Below are 18,662 nucleotides of genomic sequence, written 5' to 3'. Positions count from 1 at the left end.
GGTGGGGGGGGTGCCAGTAACATACATCACAGGTAAAGCGTTAGTGGCTGGAACAGATCGAGAACACCACGTTGGCAAGAAAAAAGGTAACCCCGTAGAGAAAATGGGAAAGGGAAATGAACAGGCAGTCCGCAGACAAGGGAGACCAGGCAGTTACGTCCAGGCAGCCACGTGCCCCACGGAGAGCCCCGATGTGTTCACCCGCCGGCAGCACCAGCGTCTACGGGGGGCTCGACACTTGGGTCCTGAGGCTCGCGTCTCGTCTGAAAACCACAAGGACCTGTCACCTAGTGACTACGGGAACGTCTCGCAAGACACGAGAAGATCCCGATGTAGGGAGAGACTGGTCTCTGTGGTAAATCTTGGAGTCAGTGACTGAGTGCTCCCCCGAGTGCCTGAGACCGCAATGCCGAGCGGGGACCCCCACGCTGCAGGCGCTCAGAGTGTGCCACAAGCCTCGAAAATCCAAACACCAGCCGGAGGTAAACCATGCTCCATTCTCATGTACACTGATGGGAAGAGACAAGAATCGTTTTTTTTTTTTTAAAGATGTATTCTTGAAGAAATGTTTAATTAAAAAAGTCAAAAGAAAAATTGAACAGTGCCTAAATCTTTATTTTTCATAACCTACATTTTTTTTCAAATTAGACAGTTTTACACTGAATGACACAAAAGGAAACTTAAATTATCAATAGTTTACACGTAAGCTTGATTCCAGTCTCAATGAAAAGAAGAACAAAAACAAAGGCCCTCGAGAAAGCTTCCGTATTCCATCCCGCTCCGCGGACTGGCGGCTGCTGGCTCTGCTTCTGACTCGGATTGTCTGCTGCACTCCGGGTGCCAGGCCGCGAAGCGCACGAGCCCCCCGCCGCAGCTCACCGGCCGCCCTCGGGACCTACTGAACCAGCTTTCCAACGTGAACTGCGTGACCCTGGCTGACACAGCAACGCGAAACGTCTTCTGCTGCCCGCTAGTGACAATCAGTGATGCGGGGACAGGTGGGCCGGGCCGGCAACATCAGGACACCAACTCTGAAAAGCCAACTACTCTACTCGAAATTCATGTCTGGTGAAATGGGGCCAGATTCTCATCCCTCTATTTCCAAATTATAAGCATCCTCACACAACTTTACAGGTTAAAATGTCATTTGTGATGGCTGCATCTCTGATTCTACACCCGGAGACGCTGCTGGGAAAGGAGAGAGTTAATGTTTCTAAGAACGGACAAGAGCCTCGAGCCAGAGCCACCATCTACGTGCTGCGTCCCAGCCTCCTCCGTGCTGGCTCCCGTTCTCTTTTGTGAGTGGGAAAATCTCACCGTGATCTCAGAAAGGTGGTTTTTTGGACATTATATAGCTATTTGACATATCATCTTTGCTTAATTAAAAAGGGTGGCATAAAAATCCCAGCAGAGGCAGCGTGCACGGGCTTGCGTTGGCACGGTCACAGAGGAGCCCCTCGGCCTGCTGCAGCGAGCTCGAGCACACACCCCGCTGCCAGGGTGAAGGATCTGTCGTGCCTGAACACCGGGGTCCCAGCTACACAGGGCGTCCCCGGGGCATCCACAGTAAGGACGCCTGGGGCCCGCCTGCGCAGCTCTTCCCGCAGTCAGTACTCATGAGCCGGGGGTAAGAGGTCAATTATTCCTGATTTTAATAAGTCACCAATCCCTCAACTACAAAAAAATACATCCCCACGCTCCTTTTACAGGCTTCTGTAAAACACTAGCACTGTGTAGTTCTAGATATTTGAGTACTGGCAGCTTCTCTGACGGAGATGGTCAAGCACACCAGGGTGGGTTTTCCTCTGGCAGGGCAAACCTTGCGTAGCTATTTATGATTTTAAGTAGATTATCTTTCACTTTCTCCTGAAGCTCCTGCCAGTTTCTGCTTCCTACATTACGCTTTCACATTAGCTATGATTAGTACATATTTACAGACTTGTGAGAAGAGCATGAAAACGTCAGAAGGCTTTACTAGGACTTTCCATTTCCCTTCTGCAGCAGCAAAGAGGCAGAACCAGTCCAACACACCAGCATCAGAGAAAAAGAAAAACACCTCAACAAATTAAAATAATATTCAAACCACAACATTTAGTTTATCTACATCCAGCTCAATAGCAACATTTATAATATATCAATAATTTTTATCAGATTTTTCTCTTTAGGGTACCTTTTTAATATGTTCTGATTATTTACAACTGTACAAGCAAAGCACACACTCCCAAGTGCACATATTTAATACAGTATCGACTATTTGCATTTACAGGATTTCTCAACAATCTGAAAAAGGTCAACTGTTGAAGATCTTCAGGGTATATTACAGACACCACTGCCAGGTCCTGCGCTACAGAACGCTCACTTGGCGACACCGCGGCGGCAGCCCCACGACACTGAGCAGCTCTGTGACCCACTCGCGCCAACCCGGGGGCCGGTCTCCACCAACTCTAAGCTGTCTTATACAAAAGTTAAGGCAAAGTCATTTTCAAGTTTAAATTAAATTCAAGTCTTTAAATATTGGATGGAAATAATTTTTTAAAAAAAACCCTCAGTCTTGTTAAATAACATTTTGTGGAATCAACTGTATGGTTACATTTAGCAGGAAATAGTTTAATGTCTGCTGCTCAGAATACTTAAAGAAAAAATTTAGGCATTTTAAAACAAAATAATTTATATTTAACTTTATTATAAACTGCTAGCTTTAGTGCATGCGTGTTCTTCAGAGGGCAGCACTTCCAGAAGGGAACCAGCGAGAGCCTCGTCCTGGAGGGAACTGTCGGCCTCGCCACCAGGGGCACCGCAGACACTGCGCTCTCACGACTGAGGTACCACTTCCACCGTGTGCCGACGACGCGCAGCTAGGGAAGGCGCCCGGGGAGCTGGATGACGGGGGCAGATGCGGAGCTACGCTGGCCCCCACGCCCTCCCCGCCAGCTCGCAGGAGCAAGACAACATCAAGGTACATTTTCGCGGTGACACGTCAGTGGGCAACCAGGTTTATGTTTTCATTTAAGTTCTATTCACAATGTGCTTTGACTCTATCTTACACAACAGCCACTTGAGACGGGAGTGAGAGGCTGGTTACTTGCTTGCAGCACATCAAAACTCAAGGTTTCAGGGCTCTCTTGGGTGCATCTTGCCCAGTAGATCAAAAATGGGCTATACTTTTTTTAAAACAAAAACAAAAACAAAAACAAAAACACTAGCGTCACTTGCTAATAAGATTCTGCATGAAGCACAACTCCCATGCCAGCGAGGGCATGACCTGACCCCACCCCTTCTCCAGGCCACACTGACCGTGTCGCCTCCAGCCTCGATCCCAGGTGTCCTCAGCCCACCCATCGGTCTGGACATCTCAGAGAAATGCACTTGCTAACCAGTTATTTTTAAAAATGAAGTAGCATAGTTCCGCTTAATTTAGAAAAACTCACTATATATAGCTTGCATTCATAGCCACGTGGAGGCTTAATAAAAATATCAATTTGTTAGGATAAATGCATTTTCTATCCTGAAAAAAATCAGACTTATGCATCACCTCCAGTTAAGCACCAACCTAAAATAAGGTTTATATTAATTAAATCCTGAAAAATAGACTTTTTTTCAAGAGGGGGGAAAATCCGACTCATGGAAGAAAAACCACTTGCAGGCACCTCACCGGCCTCGTCTACGCTGCAAGCCCCTAACCAGCGGCTCACTCTCGGCCCCGAGTGGGACAGTGCTTAGATGTGGCGACCCCGGCTCCTCACAGCCCTCCCAGCCCTCGGCGCTCACTGAGGGGACTTGGGAGGGGTGCTCTGTTCTCTGTGCGGACGCTTTCCGGTGGCCGGAGGCGAGGGCCGGCGGCCTGGCGGCCTCCTCTGGTCTTTGGGTGGTCCCGGGTTGGACTTGGGGGCAGGGGGCTCTCTCTCGGCGAGCTTCTTTTCTTCTTTCCCACAACCGACAGCATTTGGCTTTTGTTCTTTTGGGAGCTGCAATGGGGAAGACGGAGGCTCTCTACTCGTCCTCTGACAAATCTCCGCGTAGCTGGGTTTTCGCAATTCCTGGGAAACAGACACAATGCTGGGATTATGTGCACAAAGGGACGTCTCCAAACATGCGAAAATAAAGTTCTCTTTAGCTAAAAGTGAACAAAGTTTTCAGTGGTAGCTCAATTTCACATTCAAGAGTGCTGTCATCACTTGTAAAAGTTCATAAATTTCAGCAACTTGTGTTTCCCCTGCAGCACAACGTGTCCCCCCCGCCCGCCCCACGACACTCTAGAAAGATCTTGTAAAAATAAGTAAAACCAGAAAAGGTCCTGAGACATACAGTGCCGACCTCTGTGCACTCTTGAGCCACACGGAAGCCGAAAAGGTGTGAGGAAAGGTGCCCCTGGAGAGAGCCAGGAGCAGCATCTACCTCCTCCGCCCACATGTCCTTGCAAACACCCCCACTTCCCATGGCACAGGCCCCCCACCTCTTACCAAGGAGCTCCCAGGAACGTTTGTGCCCATTTCAAACCACCAGAGGCTGGCGGTGTGGATTCAGGACAGGTACAGGCAGAGTTAAAAACTTTTTTTTAAAAGTTAATTTTTCAGGTAAGTGGAAGCTTGAAGGCCAAACAACAGAAGAGAAACTGAAGACTGTTTCGCCTCCGTAGGCCACTTACTAACAGTAACTGTGACCTAGAAAAACGCTTCTTTTAAAGATGCAGCCTTGCTGACAGGGTTTAACTCCCGAATCTAACGACAGAAGTTCACCCCAGATCCAACTGAGGACAAGAGGATCAGAATCGATGAGGCCAGGTCCAGCAAGGGGGAGGAGGGGGCTGGGACCAGGACGGAGCCGCCTGTGGGGAGGAGGTGGGCAGGGCCTGTGTGCTCGGAACCCACAGGGAACACAGGGCTGCAGTCTCGAGACTTCAAAAGACAATCTTGCTCAACCAGCAGTCAAATAAGAAGAGCCCGGGGTGGCGGCCACGAGAATTGACCCGGACACTCATGGGAGGCCAGCAGCCAATGCTCCAGGTGCTCGGCACCAAAGGCACAGCACCTCCACACGTAAACATCCCATCGACCAGACTTCACTGACAGCAAGCTGCCCCAGCAAAGGAACTATGGCTCCTCCCCACACCGAGCCCCTCGCCCACGGGCGGCAAAGGTGTCCGGGACACGTACCGTGGCAGCGCCGTTCACCTGCACCGATTTACTCGCTGTTGTAGTTAGGGCAGAAGGAAGTCTGTCCACACTCGAAGCTTCTCTCTGCTTCTCCACCACCTTGGGATCCCTGTAAAAATGTCACCCCAGGTATGAATCTCCGTGCACGACCAGCAACAGTGGTGTGACCACACGGAGGCCCAGCAGCAGGAGGTACTTACTCAGGCAGACAGGCGGGGGAAGGGGAGCGCCCGTAGGCTGCAGACACAGCACAGGGGGCCGGCACCAAAGGCTCTCTGGGGGTCACTGCGGGGAGTGTGTTCGTGCCTGCGTCCGCGTTCAGACTCTGAAAACCAGGGGAATGACAGTTTAAATAGGACAAAAAGCAGCCATGAGACTTCCAATCACACACCAACAGGTCCCAATGTGAACGACAAGGTGGCTTCCCTCCTCCCTCCTGGGGGCCCGGGGGGGCACCAGGCCAGGGCTCCCAGCTCCGCTTCCACCAATGGGAGCAGCTGGAAAACACTGCCACCTGGCAGCGTGCGGACATAGAGCCCATGCCGGCCAACACCTCATCGCTTCTGAGACTCACCCCCCGTCCCACCCCAAGCTTCCCTTCAACAACTGTCCACAAGCTTGTTTTCTCTGCACAGTAAGTATCAAAGGCATCTTATTCCTGACACCCCAGGGCCTAGCACAGCCTGGCACACAATGAACCTTCAAGGAGGTTAAATGTTAAATGTGGAGTCTCCAACCTAATTCTCTGTGGCTCCTTCTTGTACCTAAAACCAAACAGATCTACGCTTCAATCCAGACATAAATCTGGGTGCCTCGTGGAGGCTGGCAGGTGTGTGAATGCCTAATTTCACAGCTGAGGAAAACGAAGCTTGGAACACGTATATAAACTTGTGGGTGATCATAGGGCAAAGACGTATCACCAGATGCTCTTCCTGCAGCCACTGCCCCCTGCACAGCGGCAGTTCAGCAGGGCAGTCTTCCTCATGCTGCATGACCAACATGCCACTGGACAGGAGATTCAGGGCACAAAGAACGTGTTCCTACAATTCTACTGTCAGAGCAGATCAGAGGTTCAGAACTGGCTGAACCGAAAGCATCTAGAGGAAGCGGATGGACGGGACGGCACTGCGGCCCTGCCAGAGAACCAGACCCTGCACAGGTTCACGTTTGAGCTAAAGGAGCCCAGGCTGGTAGGAATGTGGGAGTGGGAAACACCTCCTTTAAAGGTTCATTTAAAAAAAACAAACAAACAAACAAACAAAATAAATAAATAAAGGTTCATTTACTCCAGGTATGGTCTTGATGTGCCTGGAGTGCAGACGGCGGCCAGGCTGGGACCCAGCGCACAGCCCCTAAGGACAAGCTGTGAAGGCCCTCCCCGCCAGCTCCCACACTCGAGCAGCAAGGCAACAGAAAAAGCTGTTGCAGGGGCTCCACTGAGAGCTGTGACAGAGACTTTTTCCCCTGGCTGTGGAATTTGGTGCAGACTTTTTAAAAGTAGCTATTCTTGAAAAACAAAACAAACTACACACGGAGACTCACAATGTAAAAAATTTTAGTTGCTGGTTTTGAAGTGGGATGGAGGTTAGCCTGTCCTCCAGTGCCCGCCACCTAAGGGAGTGAACCAGAGGCCAGGCAGGACCCTGGACTTCAAAGTCCCTCAACCACCCTGACGTGGACATCCCTGGGGAAGGCACTTGTGACCCAGACACTGTTGTCTGAAAGTTTAAGACTTAAAGTAATGCCCATGACATGCCCAAAGTAGTGTGTGACGGTTAGTGCAACACCGATTCTTGGAGTCCACTCTGCCTCAACCGTTAACAGTGGGAGTGGTAACCATGCAGCAGCATGACAAGGATGGATCTTGCGGCTTCCTACGTCCCCCGAGCCCTGGCCTGGTGACAGAGGGGCTTCATAGGGGCTCTGTAAGTGTATATGGTCTGGCTGCGGCTGCAAGGTGGGTCTGCCCCAATCCAGGGGCCTTCTGGCGGGGGGGGGGGGGGGGGGGGCAGCGACTGTGGTGTGGAGCCAGGCAGAGATCTCACACAAGGACACAGGTTACCATGGCAACTCGCATGCCTGGCGAGAGCTCGGTCGGGCGCCATCCATCAGTCCCAGCAGCTGCACAGACCTCAGTGCCTTGTTCCCTATTGCAGAACCCAGAAGGGGCACGGTATGATTGGACTCTCCGGCTTCTGCAGCTCACTTGATGCTTGGGGCTGTGGTGGGTCAGAGGAGTGAGAGCAACTAGCATGGTTGCAGAGCTGACCAAAGCCACCAAGCAGTATTACAGTAAGAGGTTTCTAGGCTTCTTGTGGAGCAGAGCACTTAAAAATTGTATCACTTCTGCTGTAACTGAGATTTCTGTTTTATTTTGCGGACTTGTAAAATAAAGGCAGGACCTTAATAACAACAAAGTGCAGTCTGAGTGTGTGACCGTCCCACACCCAATCCACATGGCCTCTGGACCGCTCACCCTCCTAAAGCTCTTCTGCATACAAAGACTGCCTGTGTGAAGAGTGTGGCAGAGAGCCCAGCACAAACTCAACACTAAGCAAGCATCAGTGGTATGGATCTTACCCTTTCTTTTGAGGACCCTATTAACAAGCTAGATAGCCTGTTTTCAAACAGATCCTCTGTCTTCAGGTGGCCTGCTGCCCCAGGCAATGGAGGGAAGTTGGACAGTCCTAATTCGAAGCTGGGGGACGGGGGCTTTGGTGGCGTTGGAGACTGAGTTTGACTCCTCTGAAAGAGAAAAACAGTGTCACGTTGCAGAAGCACAGACCATAACATACGAAGACACAGCGGCAGCATAAGGCAAACAATCCGTTCTCTAGGCTTCTGATTTCTACATCTGAGTGAAACCACAGAGAGGGCTCCCAACCACCACAACACTCCGGCATTTAAGCAAAGGTCATTGATTAGGCAGCTGTATCCATCAGGAGCACAGCTGTAAAGCCGAACCCCTGTGAGGCTGCTGCCGGCTACACAGAGATACCTCTGCAATGCCAAGACTGCCCAGTTCTCCATCCACGGTCCGCCGACACAGACTGGGGGACACAGGTGTGCAGCTGAACACAGCACAGAGATGGTGGATGACAAGTGAGGGAGGCAGACTCAGCCCCACCACCTGAACATCACGATAGCCTGAGTTGAGACCCTGATTGTCCTCATCTCCAGACAATGCTTGTATTACTACAGAAGTGCTTGTCATCCAACTTATTTAAAAAAAAAAAAAAAAAAAAGCCACTCTGAACTCTCTGAAACTTACATAAGAAATTTTTACAAAGATTTCCATTAAAAAATGGTTTAGGGCAGCCCTGGTGGCACAGCGGTTTGGCACTGCCTGCAGCCTGGGGTGTGATCCTGGAGACCCGGGATCGAGTCCCATGTCGGGGTCCCTGCATGGAGCCTGCTTCTCCCTCTGCCTGTGTCTCTGCCTCTCTCTGTGTCTATGAATAAATAAATCTTTAAAAAAAAAAAAAATGGTTTAACAAGGGGGAAGGGGCTTCCGTTATCTGAAACCTAATTTATTCAAACACTTTACACTTTATTATTTTTTTAAAAGATTTTATTTATTTACTCATTAGAGAGACAGAGAGAGGCAGAGACACAGGCAGAGGGAGAAGCAGGCTCCACGCAGGGAGCCCGACATGGGACTCGATCCCCGGACTCCAGGATCATGCCCTGGACTGAAGGCAGGCACTCAACCGCTGAGCCACCCAGGGATCCCCACTTTACACTTTAAAATCACTATGTAAAACCATGGTATTTCATAACAGATTTTTATCAGATTCCTTGAGTTTCTTTTCTTCATAATGATATCCAAGAGTAATTTATAAACCCAAGATCCCAAGAGAAAGGCAATGATGTCTTTTTATTGAAAAATTATCAAACCAACTTGCTTCAACAGGCTAGAGTCCTATTTTGAATGTCCAATTCCTCGGCTGAAGAAGATAAGGAACAGAAGGGGAAAAGGAGTTTAGGTGGAATGCAGACACTGTCTGTTGAATGTGGGCTCTTCTGGAAACAAGGCTTTCGTGGGGCTTGCTTAGCTGGACGGGACCAACACTGCACAGCAACTGACACCAACAGGATATTCCCTATAGAGGCAGAATCTGGAGAAAATCTGTAGAACTCAAGAGACAGCAGGTCAAAGAGTGAAAAGGGACCCACACTGACAAAAATCCCATGGTCTCTCTGGGAAATTCATCCCAAATGACATAACAAGGTAAGGCCATAGCCAGAGACCTGAGCAAAACAGATTTAAGTAATATGCTTGAAAGAGAATTTAAAAGTAACGACCATAAGGACACTCACTGGGCTTGAGAAAAGAACAGTGAGACCCTTATTGCAGAGATGAAAGAACAACAATCAACAACTGATCAGGGATGATGAGCACAATAAACATGATTGGAAATGGGCTTGATGCAATGAACACCAGGCTGGAAGAAGCAGAGGAACAAATCTGTGACCTAGAAAATGAAGTAATGGAAAGTAACAAAGCTGAACAAAACAGAAGAATAATTATGGAACAAGAGAACAGACTGAGGCAACTCACATTCGTATCACAGGAGTCAGGAGAGAGAAAAGGGGGAGGAAAGTTTATTTGAGGAAGTAACAGTTGAAAACTTCCCTAATCTGGGGAAGGAGATGACATCCAGATCCAGGAGCATAGAGAACTCCCATCAAAATCAAAAAAAGCGGGCAGCCCCAGTGGTACAGCGGTTTAGCGCCGCCTGCAGCCTAGGGCGGGATCCTGGAGACCCGGGATCGAGTCCCACGTCAGGCTCCCTTCATGGAGCCTGCTTCTCCCTCTGCCTGTGTCTCTGGCTCTCTCTCTCTCTGTGTCTCTATGAATAAATAAGTAAATAAATAACTTAAAAAAAAAAAAAAGTAAAACTCTAAAAAAAAAAAAAATTTAAAAAAAGGCCAACATGAGACATACTCTAATTACATTTGCAAAATACAGTGACAGAGAAAGAGTCTTACAAGCACCAAGACAAAAGAAGTCACTAACTTACAGAGAAGACCCATAAGGTTAGCTGGAGATTTCTTACAGAAACCTGGCAGGCCAGAAGGGAGTGATATATTCAATGTGCTGAATGGGAAAACTCTGCAGCCAAGAACACAGTATCCAGCAAGGGTGTCATTCAGAATAGGAGAGACAGGGTTTCCCAGATGAACAAAACCTAAAGAAGTTTATGATGGCTAAACTAGCCTTGAAAGAAATATTAAAGGAGGCTCTTTGAGGGGAAAAGAGACACCAAAAATTGAACAAAGACAGGAAAGGATCAGAGAAAATCTCCAGAAACAACAAAACAAGCAATAAAATGGCACTAAATATATATCTATCAATAATCACCCTGGATGTAAATGGGCTAAATGCTCCAATAAAGAGACACAGGATGTCAGAATAGATTATAAAACAAACAAAAAAACCGCAAGACCCATCTATGTGCTGCCTACAAGAGACTCATTTTAGACCCAAAGACAGCTCCAGATTGAAAGTTAGGGGGTGGAGAACCATCTATCTCGAGCAAGTGGATGTCAAAAGAAAACCAGATTAGCAATACTTACACCAGATAAACCAGATTTTAAACCAAAGACTGTAATAAGAGGTGAAGAAGGGCACTGTATCATAGTAAAGAGGACAAGATGATCTAAAAATTGTATTCATGCATCCAACAGAGGCACACCCAAACATATAAATCAATTAATAAAAACATAAAGAAATTCCTTAGTGATAACACAGCAATAGTAGGGGACTTTCACACTCCACTCACAGCAATGGACAGATCATCTAAGCAGAAAATCAACAAGGAAACAATGGCTTTGAATGACACACTGGACCAGATAAGACTTCACAGATACATTCAGAACATTTCATCCTAACACTGCAGAATATACATTCTTTTCAAGTGCACATGGGACAGTCTCGAGAATAGGTCACACATATTATTAGGTCACAAAGCAGGCCTCAACAAGTACAAAAAGACTACGATCATACCATGCATATTTTCAGACCACAAGGCTATGAAACTTGAAGTCAACCACAAAAAAAAAAAAGATTTTTGGAAAGACTATAAACACATGGAGGTTAAACAGGCTAAGTAAGCAATGAAGGAGTCAACCAGAAAAATCAAAGAATAAAAAAATACATGGAAACAAATGAAAATAAAATACCATGGCCCAAAACCTTTGGGATGTAGCAAAAGTTGTTCTAAAGAGCAAAGTATATAGCAATACAAGAAGAGAAATCTCAAATAAACAACCTAAACTTCACCTAAAAGAGCTAGAAAAAGAACAACAAAGCCTAAATCTAGTAGAATGAAGGAAATAAAAATAAGAGCAGAAATAAGTGATATAGAAACAACAACAACGAAAAAAAAACTCATTAAAGAGATCATGAAACTAGGAGCTAGTTCTTTAAAAAATAATAATAATAAAATTGATAAACCCTCTACCCAGACTTGTTAAAAAGAGAAAGGACCCTAAATAAATAAAATCACAAATGAGAAAGGAGAAATTACAACACCACAGAAATACAAACAACAAGAAATTATAAAAAACTTTATGTCAACAGATTGGACACCTGGAAGAAATAAATTCCTAGACATATAATCTACCAAAACTGAAGCAGGAATAAAGTGAAAAGTTGAATAGACTGAAAACCTGCAAGGAAGGTGAATTTAAAAAAAAATCTCAACAAACTAAAGTCCAGGGCCAAATGGCTTCCCAGGGAAATTCTACCAGCATTATCCTAATTCCAAAATCAGATAAAGACTTCACACACACACACAAAAGAGAGATCTTCAGGCCAATATCCATGATAAACATGCATGCAAAAATTCTTAATAGAATACTAGCAAATTGAATCCAACAATACATTTTAAAAAATCATTCACCACAATCATGTGGGATTTACTGCTGGGTTGCTGGTAGTTCAATATCCACAAATCAAGCAACATGATCCACACCACGTTAATAGAAACAAAGGTTAAGAACCATATGATCGTTTCAGTAGATGCAGACAATGCATTTGACAAAGTACAACATCCATTCACGATAAAAACCCTCAATAAAGTAGGTATAAAAGGAACATATCTCCACATATAATAAAGATCATCTATGAAAAACCCACAGCTACTACCTTTAGTGGGGAAAAACTGAGAGCTTTTCCTGTATAGTCAGGAACAGGACAGGGATGTCCGCTCTCACCACTGTTATTTAACACAGCACTGGAAATCCTAGCCACAGCAATCAGACAACAAAAAGAAATAAAGGTCATCCAAATCAGCAAGGAAGAAGTCAAAACTTTCACTATCTGCAGATGACGTGATAGCCTATATAGAAAACTGGAAAAGATTCCACCAAAACGCTACTAGAACTGATACATAAATTCAGTAAAAGTCACAGGATACAAAATCAATGTACAGAAACTTGTTGTATATCTCTGTACCAATAATGAAGCAACACAAAGAGAAATTAAGGAATTGATCTCATTTACAATTGCACCAAAACCAGTTAAGATATCTAGGAATAAACCTAACCAAGGTTTTGTGTACAGGCAAAAGACCTGTACACTCTGAAAACTATGAGACACAGGTGAAAAGACATTGAAGATGACACAAAGAAATGGAAAGGCATTCCACTGCTCATGGACTGGAAGAAAGAATATGGTTGAAATGTCTCTATATCCCAAAGCAATCCATACATTTAACACAATCCTTGTCAAAATAACAACAGCATTTTTCACAATCCTAAAATTTGTATGGAACCACAAAAGACCCTGTATAGGCAAAGCAATCTTGAAAAAGCAAAGCAAAGCTAGAAGTATCACAATTCTGGACTTCACACTGTGTTACAAGGCTGTGATCATCAAGACAGTATGGTGCTGGCACAGAAACAGACGCACAGGTCAGTGAAACAGAACAGAGAATGCAGAAATGGACCCTAACTATATAGTCAGCTAATCTCTCACAAAGCAGGAATGGAAAAAAGATTTATCCAATGGAAAAAATAAACGGTGTTGGGAAAACTGGACAGCCACACACAGAAGAATGAAATTAAACCACTTTCCTATACCACATACAAAAATAAATTCAAAATGGAGCAGAGACCTAAATGACAGCTGAAACCATAAAAATCCTAGAAGGCAACACAGGTAGTAATTTCTCTGACACTGGCGGCAGCAACTTCTTTCTTGGTATGTATTCAGAGGCAAGGGAAACAAAAGCAAAAATGAACTACTGGGATTTCATCAAGATAAAACATTGCCGCGTAGCAAAGAAAACAGCCAACAAAACTAAAAGTCAACTTTCAGGATGGGAGATATTTGCAAATGACATGTCTAATAAAGGGTTGGTATCCAAAATATATAAAGAACTTCTAAAAGTCAACACCCCAAAAAGGAATAGTCCTATTAAAAAATAGGCAGAAAACATGAACAGACATTTCTCCAAAGACATCCATCCACAGGGCGAACAGACACTTGTAAAGATGCTCAATATCAAACATCAACAAGGAAATACAAATCAACACCACAATGAGACACGACCTCACACCAGTCAGAATGGCTAACATGAACAATTCAGGAAACAACAGATACTGAGGAGGATGTGGAGAAAGGGGAACCCTCTTGCCCTGTTGGTGGGAATGCAAGCTGCTGCAGCCACTCTGGAGAACAGTGTGGAGGGTCCTCAAGAAGTTAAAAATAGAACTACCCTAAGATCCAGCAATTGCACTACTAGCATTTTACCAAAAGGATACAAAAATATTAATTCAAAGGGATAAATGTGCCCTAATGCTTACAGCAGCATTATTTAAGCAGCCAAGATATGTAAGGAGCCCAACGGTCTATCAACTTATGATTGGATAAAGAAGATGGCCTGTATATATGTGTGTGTGTGTGTGTGTGTGTGTGTACACACACACAATGGAATATTACTCAGCCATGAAAAATGAAATCTTGTCATTTGCAACGTCACGGTTGGAGCTAAAGTAATATTAAGCTGAGTGAAAGAAGTCAGTCAGATAAAGACAAATATCATACGATTCCACTCATGTAGAATTGGACAAAACAAGCAAAGGGGAAGAGAGACAGAGGAGAGGGAGCGAAAGAGGGAGATAAACCAAGAAAATAGACTCTTCACTCCAGAGAACAGACTGCTGTTCTCCAGAGGGGAGGGGGAACGAGTGACGGGGATTAAGGAGGCACTTGCTGTGATGAGCACTGTGATGTGATATATGGGAGTGTTGCATCACTACGCTGCACGCTAATATTACACTGCATTGATTAACTGGAATTATGATAAAAATTCTTTAAAAAAATAAAATGCACCAGAAAGTAAACACACACACACACACACACACACACACACACACCCATAAATCCCTCTTTCCTGCACCTCTGCATGTTTCTCACCCTTATTATGGTTCAGGTGCCCGAGGTTCAGCTTAGTTTTGGTGAGTGACGTGCCCTCAGAAGCAAACTCGCACCTACTAGCCAATCAGCCCCTGCATGCTCTGGGTAACTCAGCGAGGCTCTAAGTTATACACAGACCTGTGGTCTCCAAGTTCATAGGGGTTTTATTTTAAACATCTGCATTTTTCTGAGGTGAACCCAGCTTTTCAGAAGACATTTTCAGACATTCAGACTTCAAAAATTTACTAAATCTTGAGTTTCTGGGCACTCGAGAGGCAGGCAACAACTGCCTAGATGCAGGAATTACACTAATGGCACTGGCAGTGCCTACAGAGGAGGTCTGATTTCCAAAGCAGTGTTTAACATTTCTTAAGATTTGCAGCACTTGAGGTGAGGTAGGAATGCGGCCCTACAGCCTGGTTGGGCCAAGTTACTTGTCTCTAAGTTCCTGAAGTTACCAGCATGTGCCATCACAACCACAGATGCACCCTCTTTAAGAAATGCACCTGCATCGTGCGCCTGGCCTTCCAAGTAGCCACAGGTATGAGTCAGGGACACAAAATGTAACAGAGATGGCAATGGGGATAAATGTCACCTCTGACAGTAATTTAGTAACCAAGGAGAGTAATTTACTTAAGGGAACTAATAACTGCAGACCTGCTCTGCTCGTCTTGCTAGTCCAAATGTCACAGGAATTCATTACTTCCAACTGAGATTAACCACTATAAACTACCTTACCAAAGGGTTTGCCAAAACCCTGACTAAACAGACCAAGAGGTAGAATTATGGGCATCTTATTAACTACTAATTGGTACTTTCTAAGTTCTAGACAGAGACAACCTACCTTTTTGTGATGAGAGAGTGCATCCTCACTGGCTCAGGGACTGGACCAAGAATTCACTCGAGGTCTTTCCAGTCCTCCAACCATCCACATCTCGTTTCCTCCCACGTGGCCGCGGACACGACTAACTGAGCACTTTGTGGAAACGCGCTGGCTCCCCCCGCCCACCAGAGCTCAGCAGAAGCGTCATCCATAGGAGGACAAACTACTGATGTAAGCCAAGCAAATGTGGCCGCGTCTCCGGTATGTGCACTCACAGGAGCCCACTCCATTCCCCTGGGTCCAGCCCTATGTTAGAGCAGAAGGCAGTGATGCGTTTTCTACTCAGGGGATACAATTCAATGTTCTGAATGAAAAATCCCGATGAACTAACTCCTACACAAGAGAAGTTCATTCTGCTTGTCAGAACTATTCATTTCACTTAATTTACCTTGTACTGTACCCACACAGAACTCATCGGAATGTGTGCATCGACCCCCGTGTGCCTACACTATGTCTTCAGCCATGCCCATGCCGAGCACACAGCGTGGGAGCACACAGACACCCGGTGGCAACACTCTGGACACTAGTTAGCATCCAGCAGAACCGCCTCCAGCCTCTCCTCTTCAGGCCACAATGTCCACTACCACCTGCTGTGCATCAGCATGAAGATGAAACCTCTGCTGAAAAGCTCCCCAAATCTTTACCTCCATTCATATAGTTAAATCTCAGGTTTGTCTAGTATGAACTAGGTTTAAAGGTGTTGCAATAGTGACAAGGGCTAGATATACTCACTGTCAGCTTTTCCTCCCGTTTCTTCCGGTAACCAAAGGAATTCTTCCTAGAGAATAGGAAAGTAAAAGACTATGAACTTTTTCCCCACTTGGAAAGCTTTTCATTGAGTACATGTGCTTATATGTCTTTCTTACTTTGTAACAACTTTAAAAAATTTTTTTTATTTATTTGAGACTAGGGGGTGGGGGATAGGGGGGAGGGAGGGAGGGAGGGAGAGAGAGAGAGAGAGAGAGAGAGAGAAAGAGAAAGCACGAGGAGGGGGAGGGGCAGAGGGAGAAGCAGACTCCCTGCAGAGCAGGGAGCCGGATGCGGGGCTCCAACCCAGGACCCTGAGATCATGACCTGAGCTGAAGGCAGATGCTTCACCCACTGAGTCTCCCAGGTGCCCCCAACAGATGACTTCTGTTTGAAAAATCCCAGCCTTAAGTATACACAAAACAAAAATTTTATAGTAAAAGACTAAAAGTGATGTCTAGATTAAAAAAACAAAACAAAAAAACAAAAAAAGAAAAACATTTACTGACAGATTTTCCTAGTGTTCATTTAGAATTTATGATACAAATATTTGAATGTCCACTCAGTTGCAATGACAAGATATATAAAATCAGACCACGAACTACACAGGTGAACTGTTAAACACTGCTAATGAAGGTCTATCTGGTTAATCATTGAAGTGGAAAGACCCGGAAATAGCCCAGCCTGCTCTCTCTCCCTTCGTGTCAGCTCTGACATGACCACATCAGCCCCCTCCCGCTACCACTGGCAGGCACCAGGGTGTCCAAGCCCCAGGCACTGATACCCAGCTACTGGCTGTGTGCACAGGGCTCCAAGTTTCCGGGGCCAGCATCGTGCCTCGCATGGAATCAACAAACACTGACAGAGCAGGCATGTCCCGGCAGGCCCTGAGGCCACACGCCACTTTCATGCCTTGGACAGGCTTATGTGGCCTAACAGCCCACATGCTAATTCTAGTCCATAAATTTCTGTTTTTATTTACTTATCCCGTTGTTATTCCAACTGAATACACTGGTACTGAGGAAGTCAGAAGGGAGCTCAAAGAAAGAATCCTGACTACTCCTTACTTGCCAGAAACCTACAAGCAGTGTTGCCCAAGGTGCCTAACTACCTAGGAAAGGCTCAGAGCCCTCGACTTTGCCAAGCAAGGACAGTCTGGGGCCTCAGGAGAAGCAACTAGGCAAATTTCTAGGATTTTGTAGCAAAGCCACACCCTCTCCTGTAGAAACTATTCCAAAAATAGCTCCTGCTTTCAACTGGCTCCCAGTGGAGAACGTGTGGCCATGGACTCGAGCTGCCCCTCGCAAATGGGGCACTAAGCCCCAGGGAGAAGCACCAACACCAGCAGGAGGAGCGTGGTCACCCCTACGGCCTCACAGGGAGTCCCTTAGAACCAGTGACTGGGGGAAAGATCCTGACCTGCACCACAGGTGGTTGTGGGGGTGCTGAGCGCATGGGCACCACACCACCATCAGGAGCACTTCCCAAAACCAGATGGCAGCACTTCAAGCAACATCCTGTCTAGACGCAGAAATGGCCCAAAGTATGGATTTACACTGCTTCTCCAGCAGGGAACCTAAGGATCTGGCTGGCTGAAAGCTCGGCAAAGAGCAGTGCTCAACTTCTGGTGACGGGGAGGCCCTGGGGGGATGCCTGTGGAAGAGACGGCCTGAGGACATCTGTGATGCGGCTAGCACTTTAGAAGAGACCCCAACAGCTGGGCGAGAAGAGGTGCGTCTGCCTCTTCTCCCAGTGCTGCAGGTGATTATTTGGGCCCTACCTTTGTCCATCCTGGAGGTGGCAGGTGGGCCTCCATCACGGTGTCGGCACCATCGGACACATCTGAGGCTAAGGGAAGGGGCCAGAGCAGCACGCACAGTGCAGACACCGTGGAGCAGTGGGGCAGGGACTCTTCACCATCACGCCCATCTTTCCATCAGCGTGATGTTTGCTCCCTGAGTCTGTTGGCTAGGCTGTGTCAGTCCCCCAGGACGGACCATTCCCACCAGGTGACACACCTGAGGCAGCCATCCACTCAGATGGAGTTCTCCTGCTTCTGCACCTGGCTGGGGGCCACCCTGCAGGCCACTGCCACGCAAGGCCAGGGCGGTGCTAGGGCCCCTCACTCTGCTCCTTATCACCGACAAAATTTAAGGAAAATAAAACTCAAGAGAAAGAGGGTTGCTTGTGGGGGTCACTAGCCAGGGACACGGTCACTTGGGCTCCCCCTCACACCATGAAGATCCCTTGTCTGCAGGCACAGGAAACGTGAGGAACAAGAGAAGGAGCCACTGTCAGTATCAACCAGGGCTTCCTGAGCAGCTATTCCCTGGGCTGCGTCAGCTCAACGCCTCTCCCCTAATGCCCTACAGAGGGTGGTCACAATCTGCAGGGGTCAGACTAACCGGGCAGGAGTACCAAAAGCACAAGCCCATTCCTGCCGTCCTTTGGA

General features: G+C 46.6%; 1 protein-coding gene across 4 annotated transcripts in view; it reads right to left on the bottom strand.

The window, feature by feature from the left end:
* Positions 1–594: 594 nt before the first annotated feature.
* Positions 595–18,662, bottom strand: part of LARP4B (La ribonucleoprotein 4B) — a 94,329-nt gene continuing 76,261 nt past the window's right edge. For all 4 annotated transcript variants that reach the window (XM_072825982.1, XM_072825980.1, XM_072825981.1 and 1 more), the window contains 5 exons: positions 16,196–16,241; positions 7,734–7,898; positions 5,354–5,478; positions 5,154–5,262; positions 595–4,037 (listed from right to left, as the gene is read on the bottom strand). In XM_072825982.1, the coding sequence (XP_072682083.1) occupies positions 3,765–4,037; positions 5,154–5,262; positions 5,354–5,478; positions 7,734–7,898; positions 16,196–16,241 (718 nt within the window). In that variant the 3' untranslated portion in view covers positions 595–3,764. The remainder of the gene's footprint in view (positions 4,038–5,153; positions 5,263–5,353; positions 5,479–7,733; positions 7,899–16,195; positions 16,242–18,662) is intronic.

Source organism: Canis lupus, chromosome 5 (genome assembly GCF_048164855.1).
Source record: "Canis lupus baileyi chromosome 5, mCanLup2.hap1, whole genome shotgun sequence".
NCBI classification, from domain to species: Eukaryota; Metazoa; Chordata; class Mammalia; order Carnivora; family Canidae; genus Canis; species Canis lupus.
This window is presented reverse-complemented; position numbering and strand designations above follow the sequence as displayed.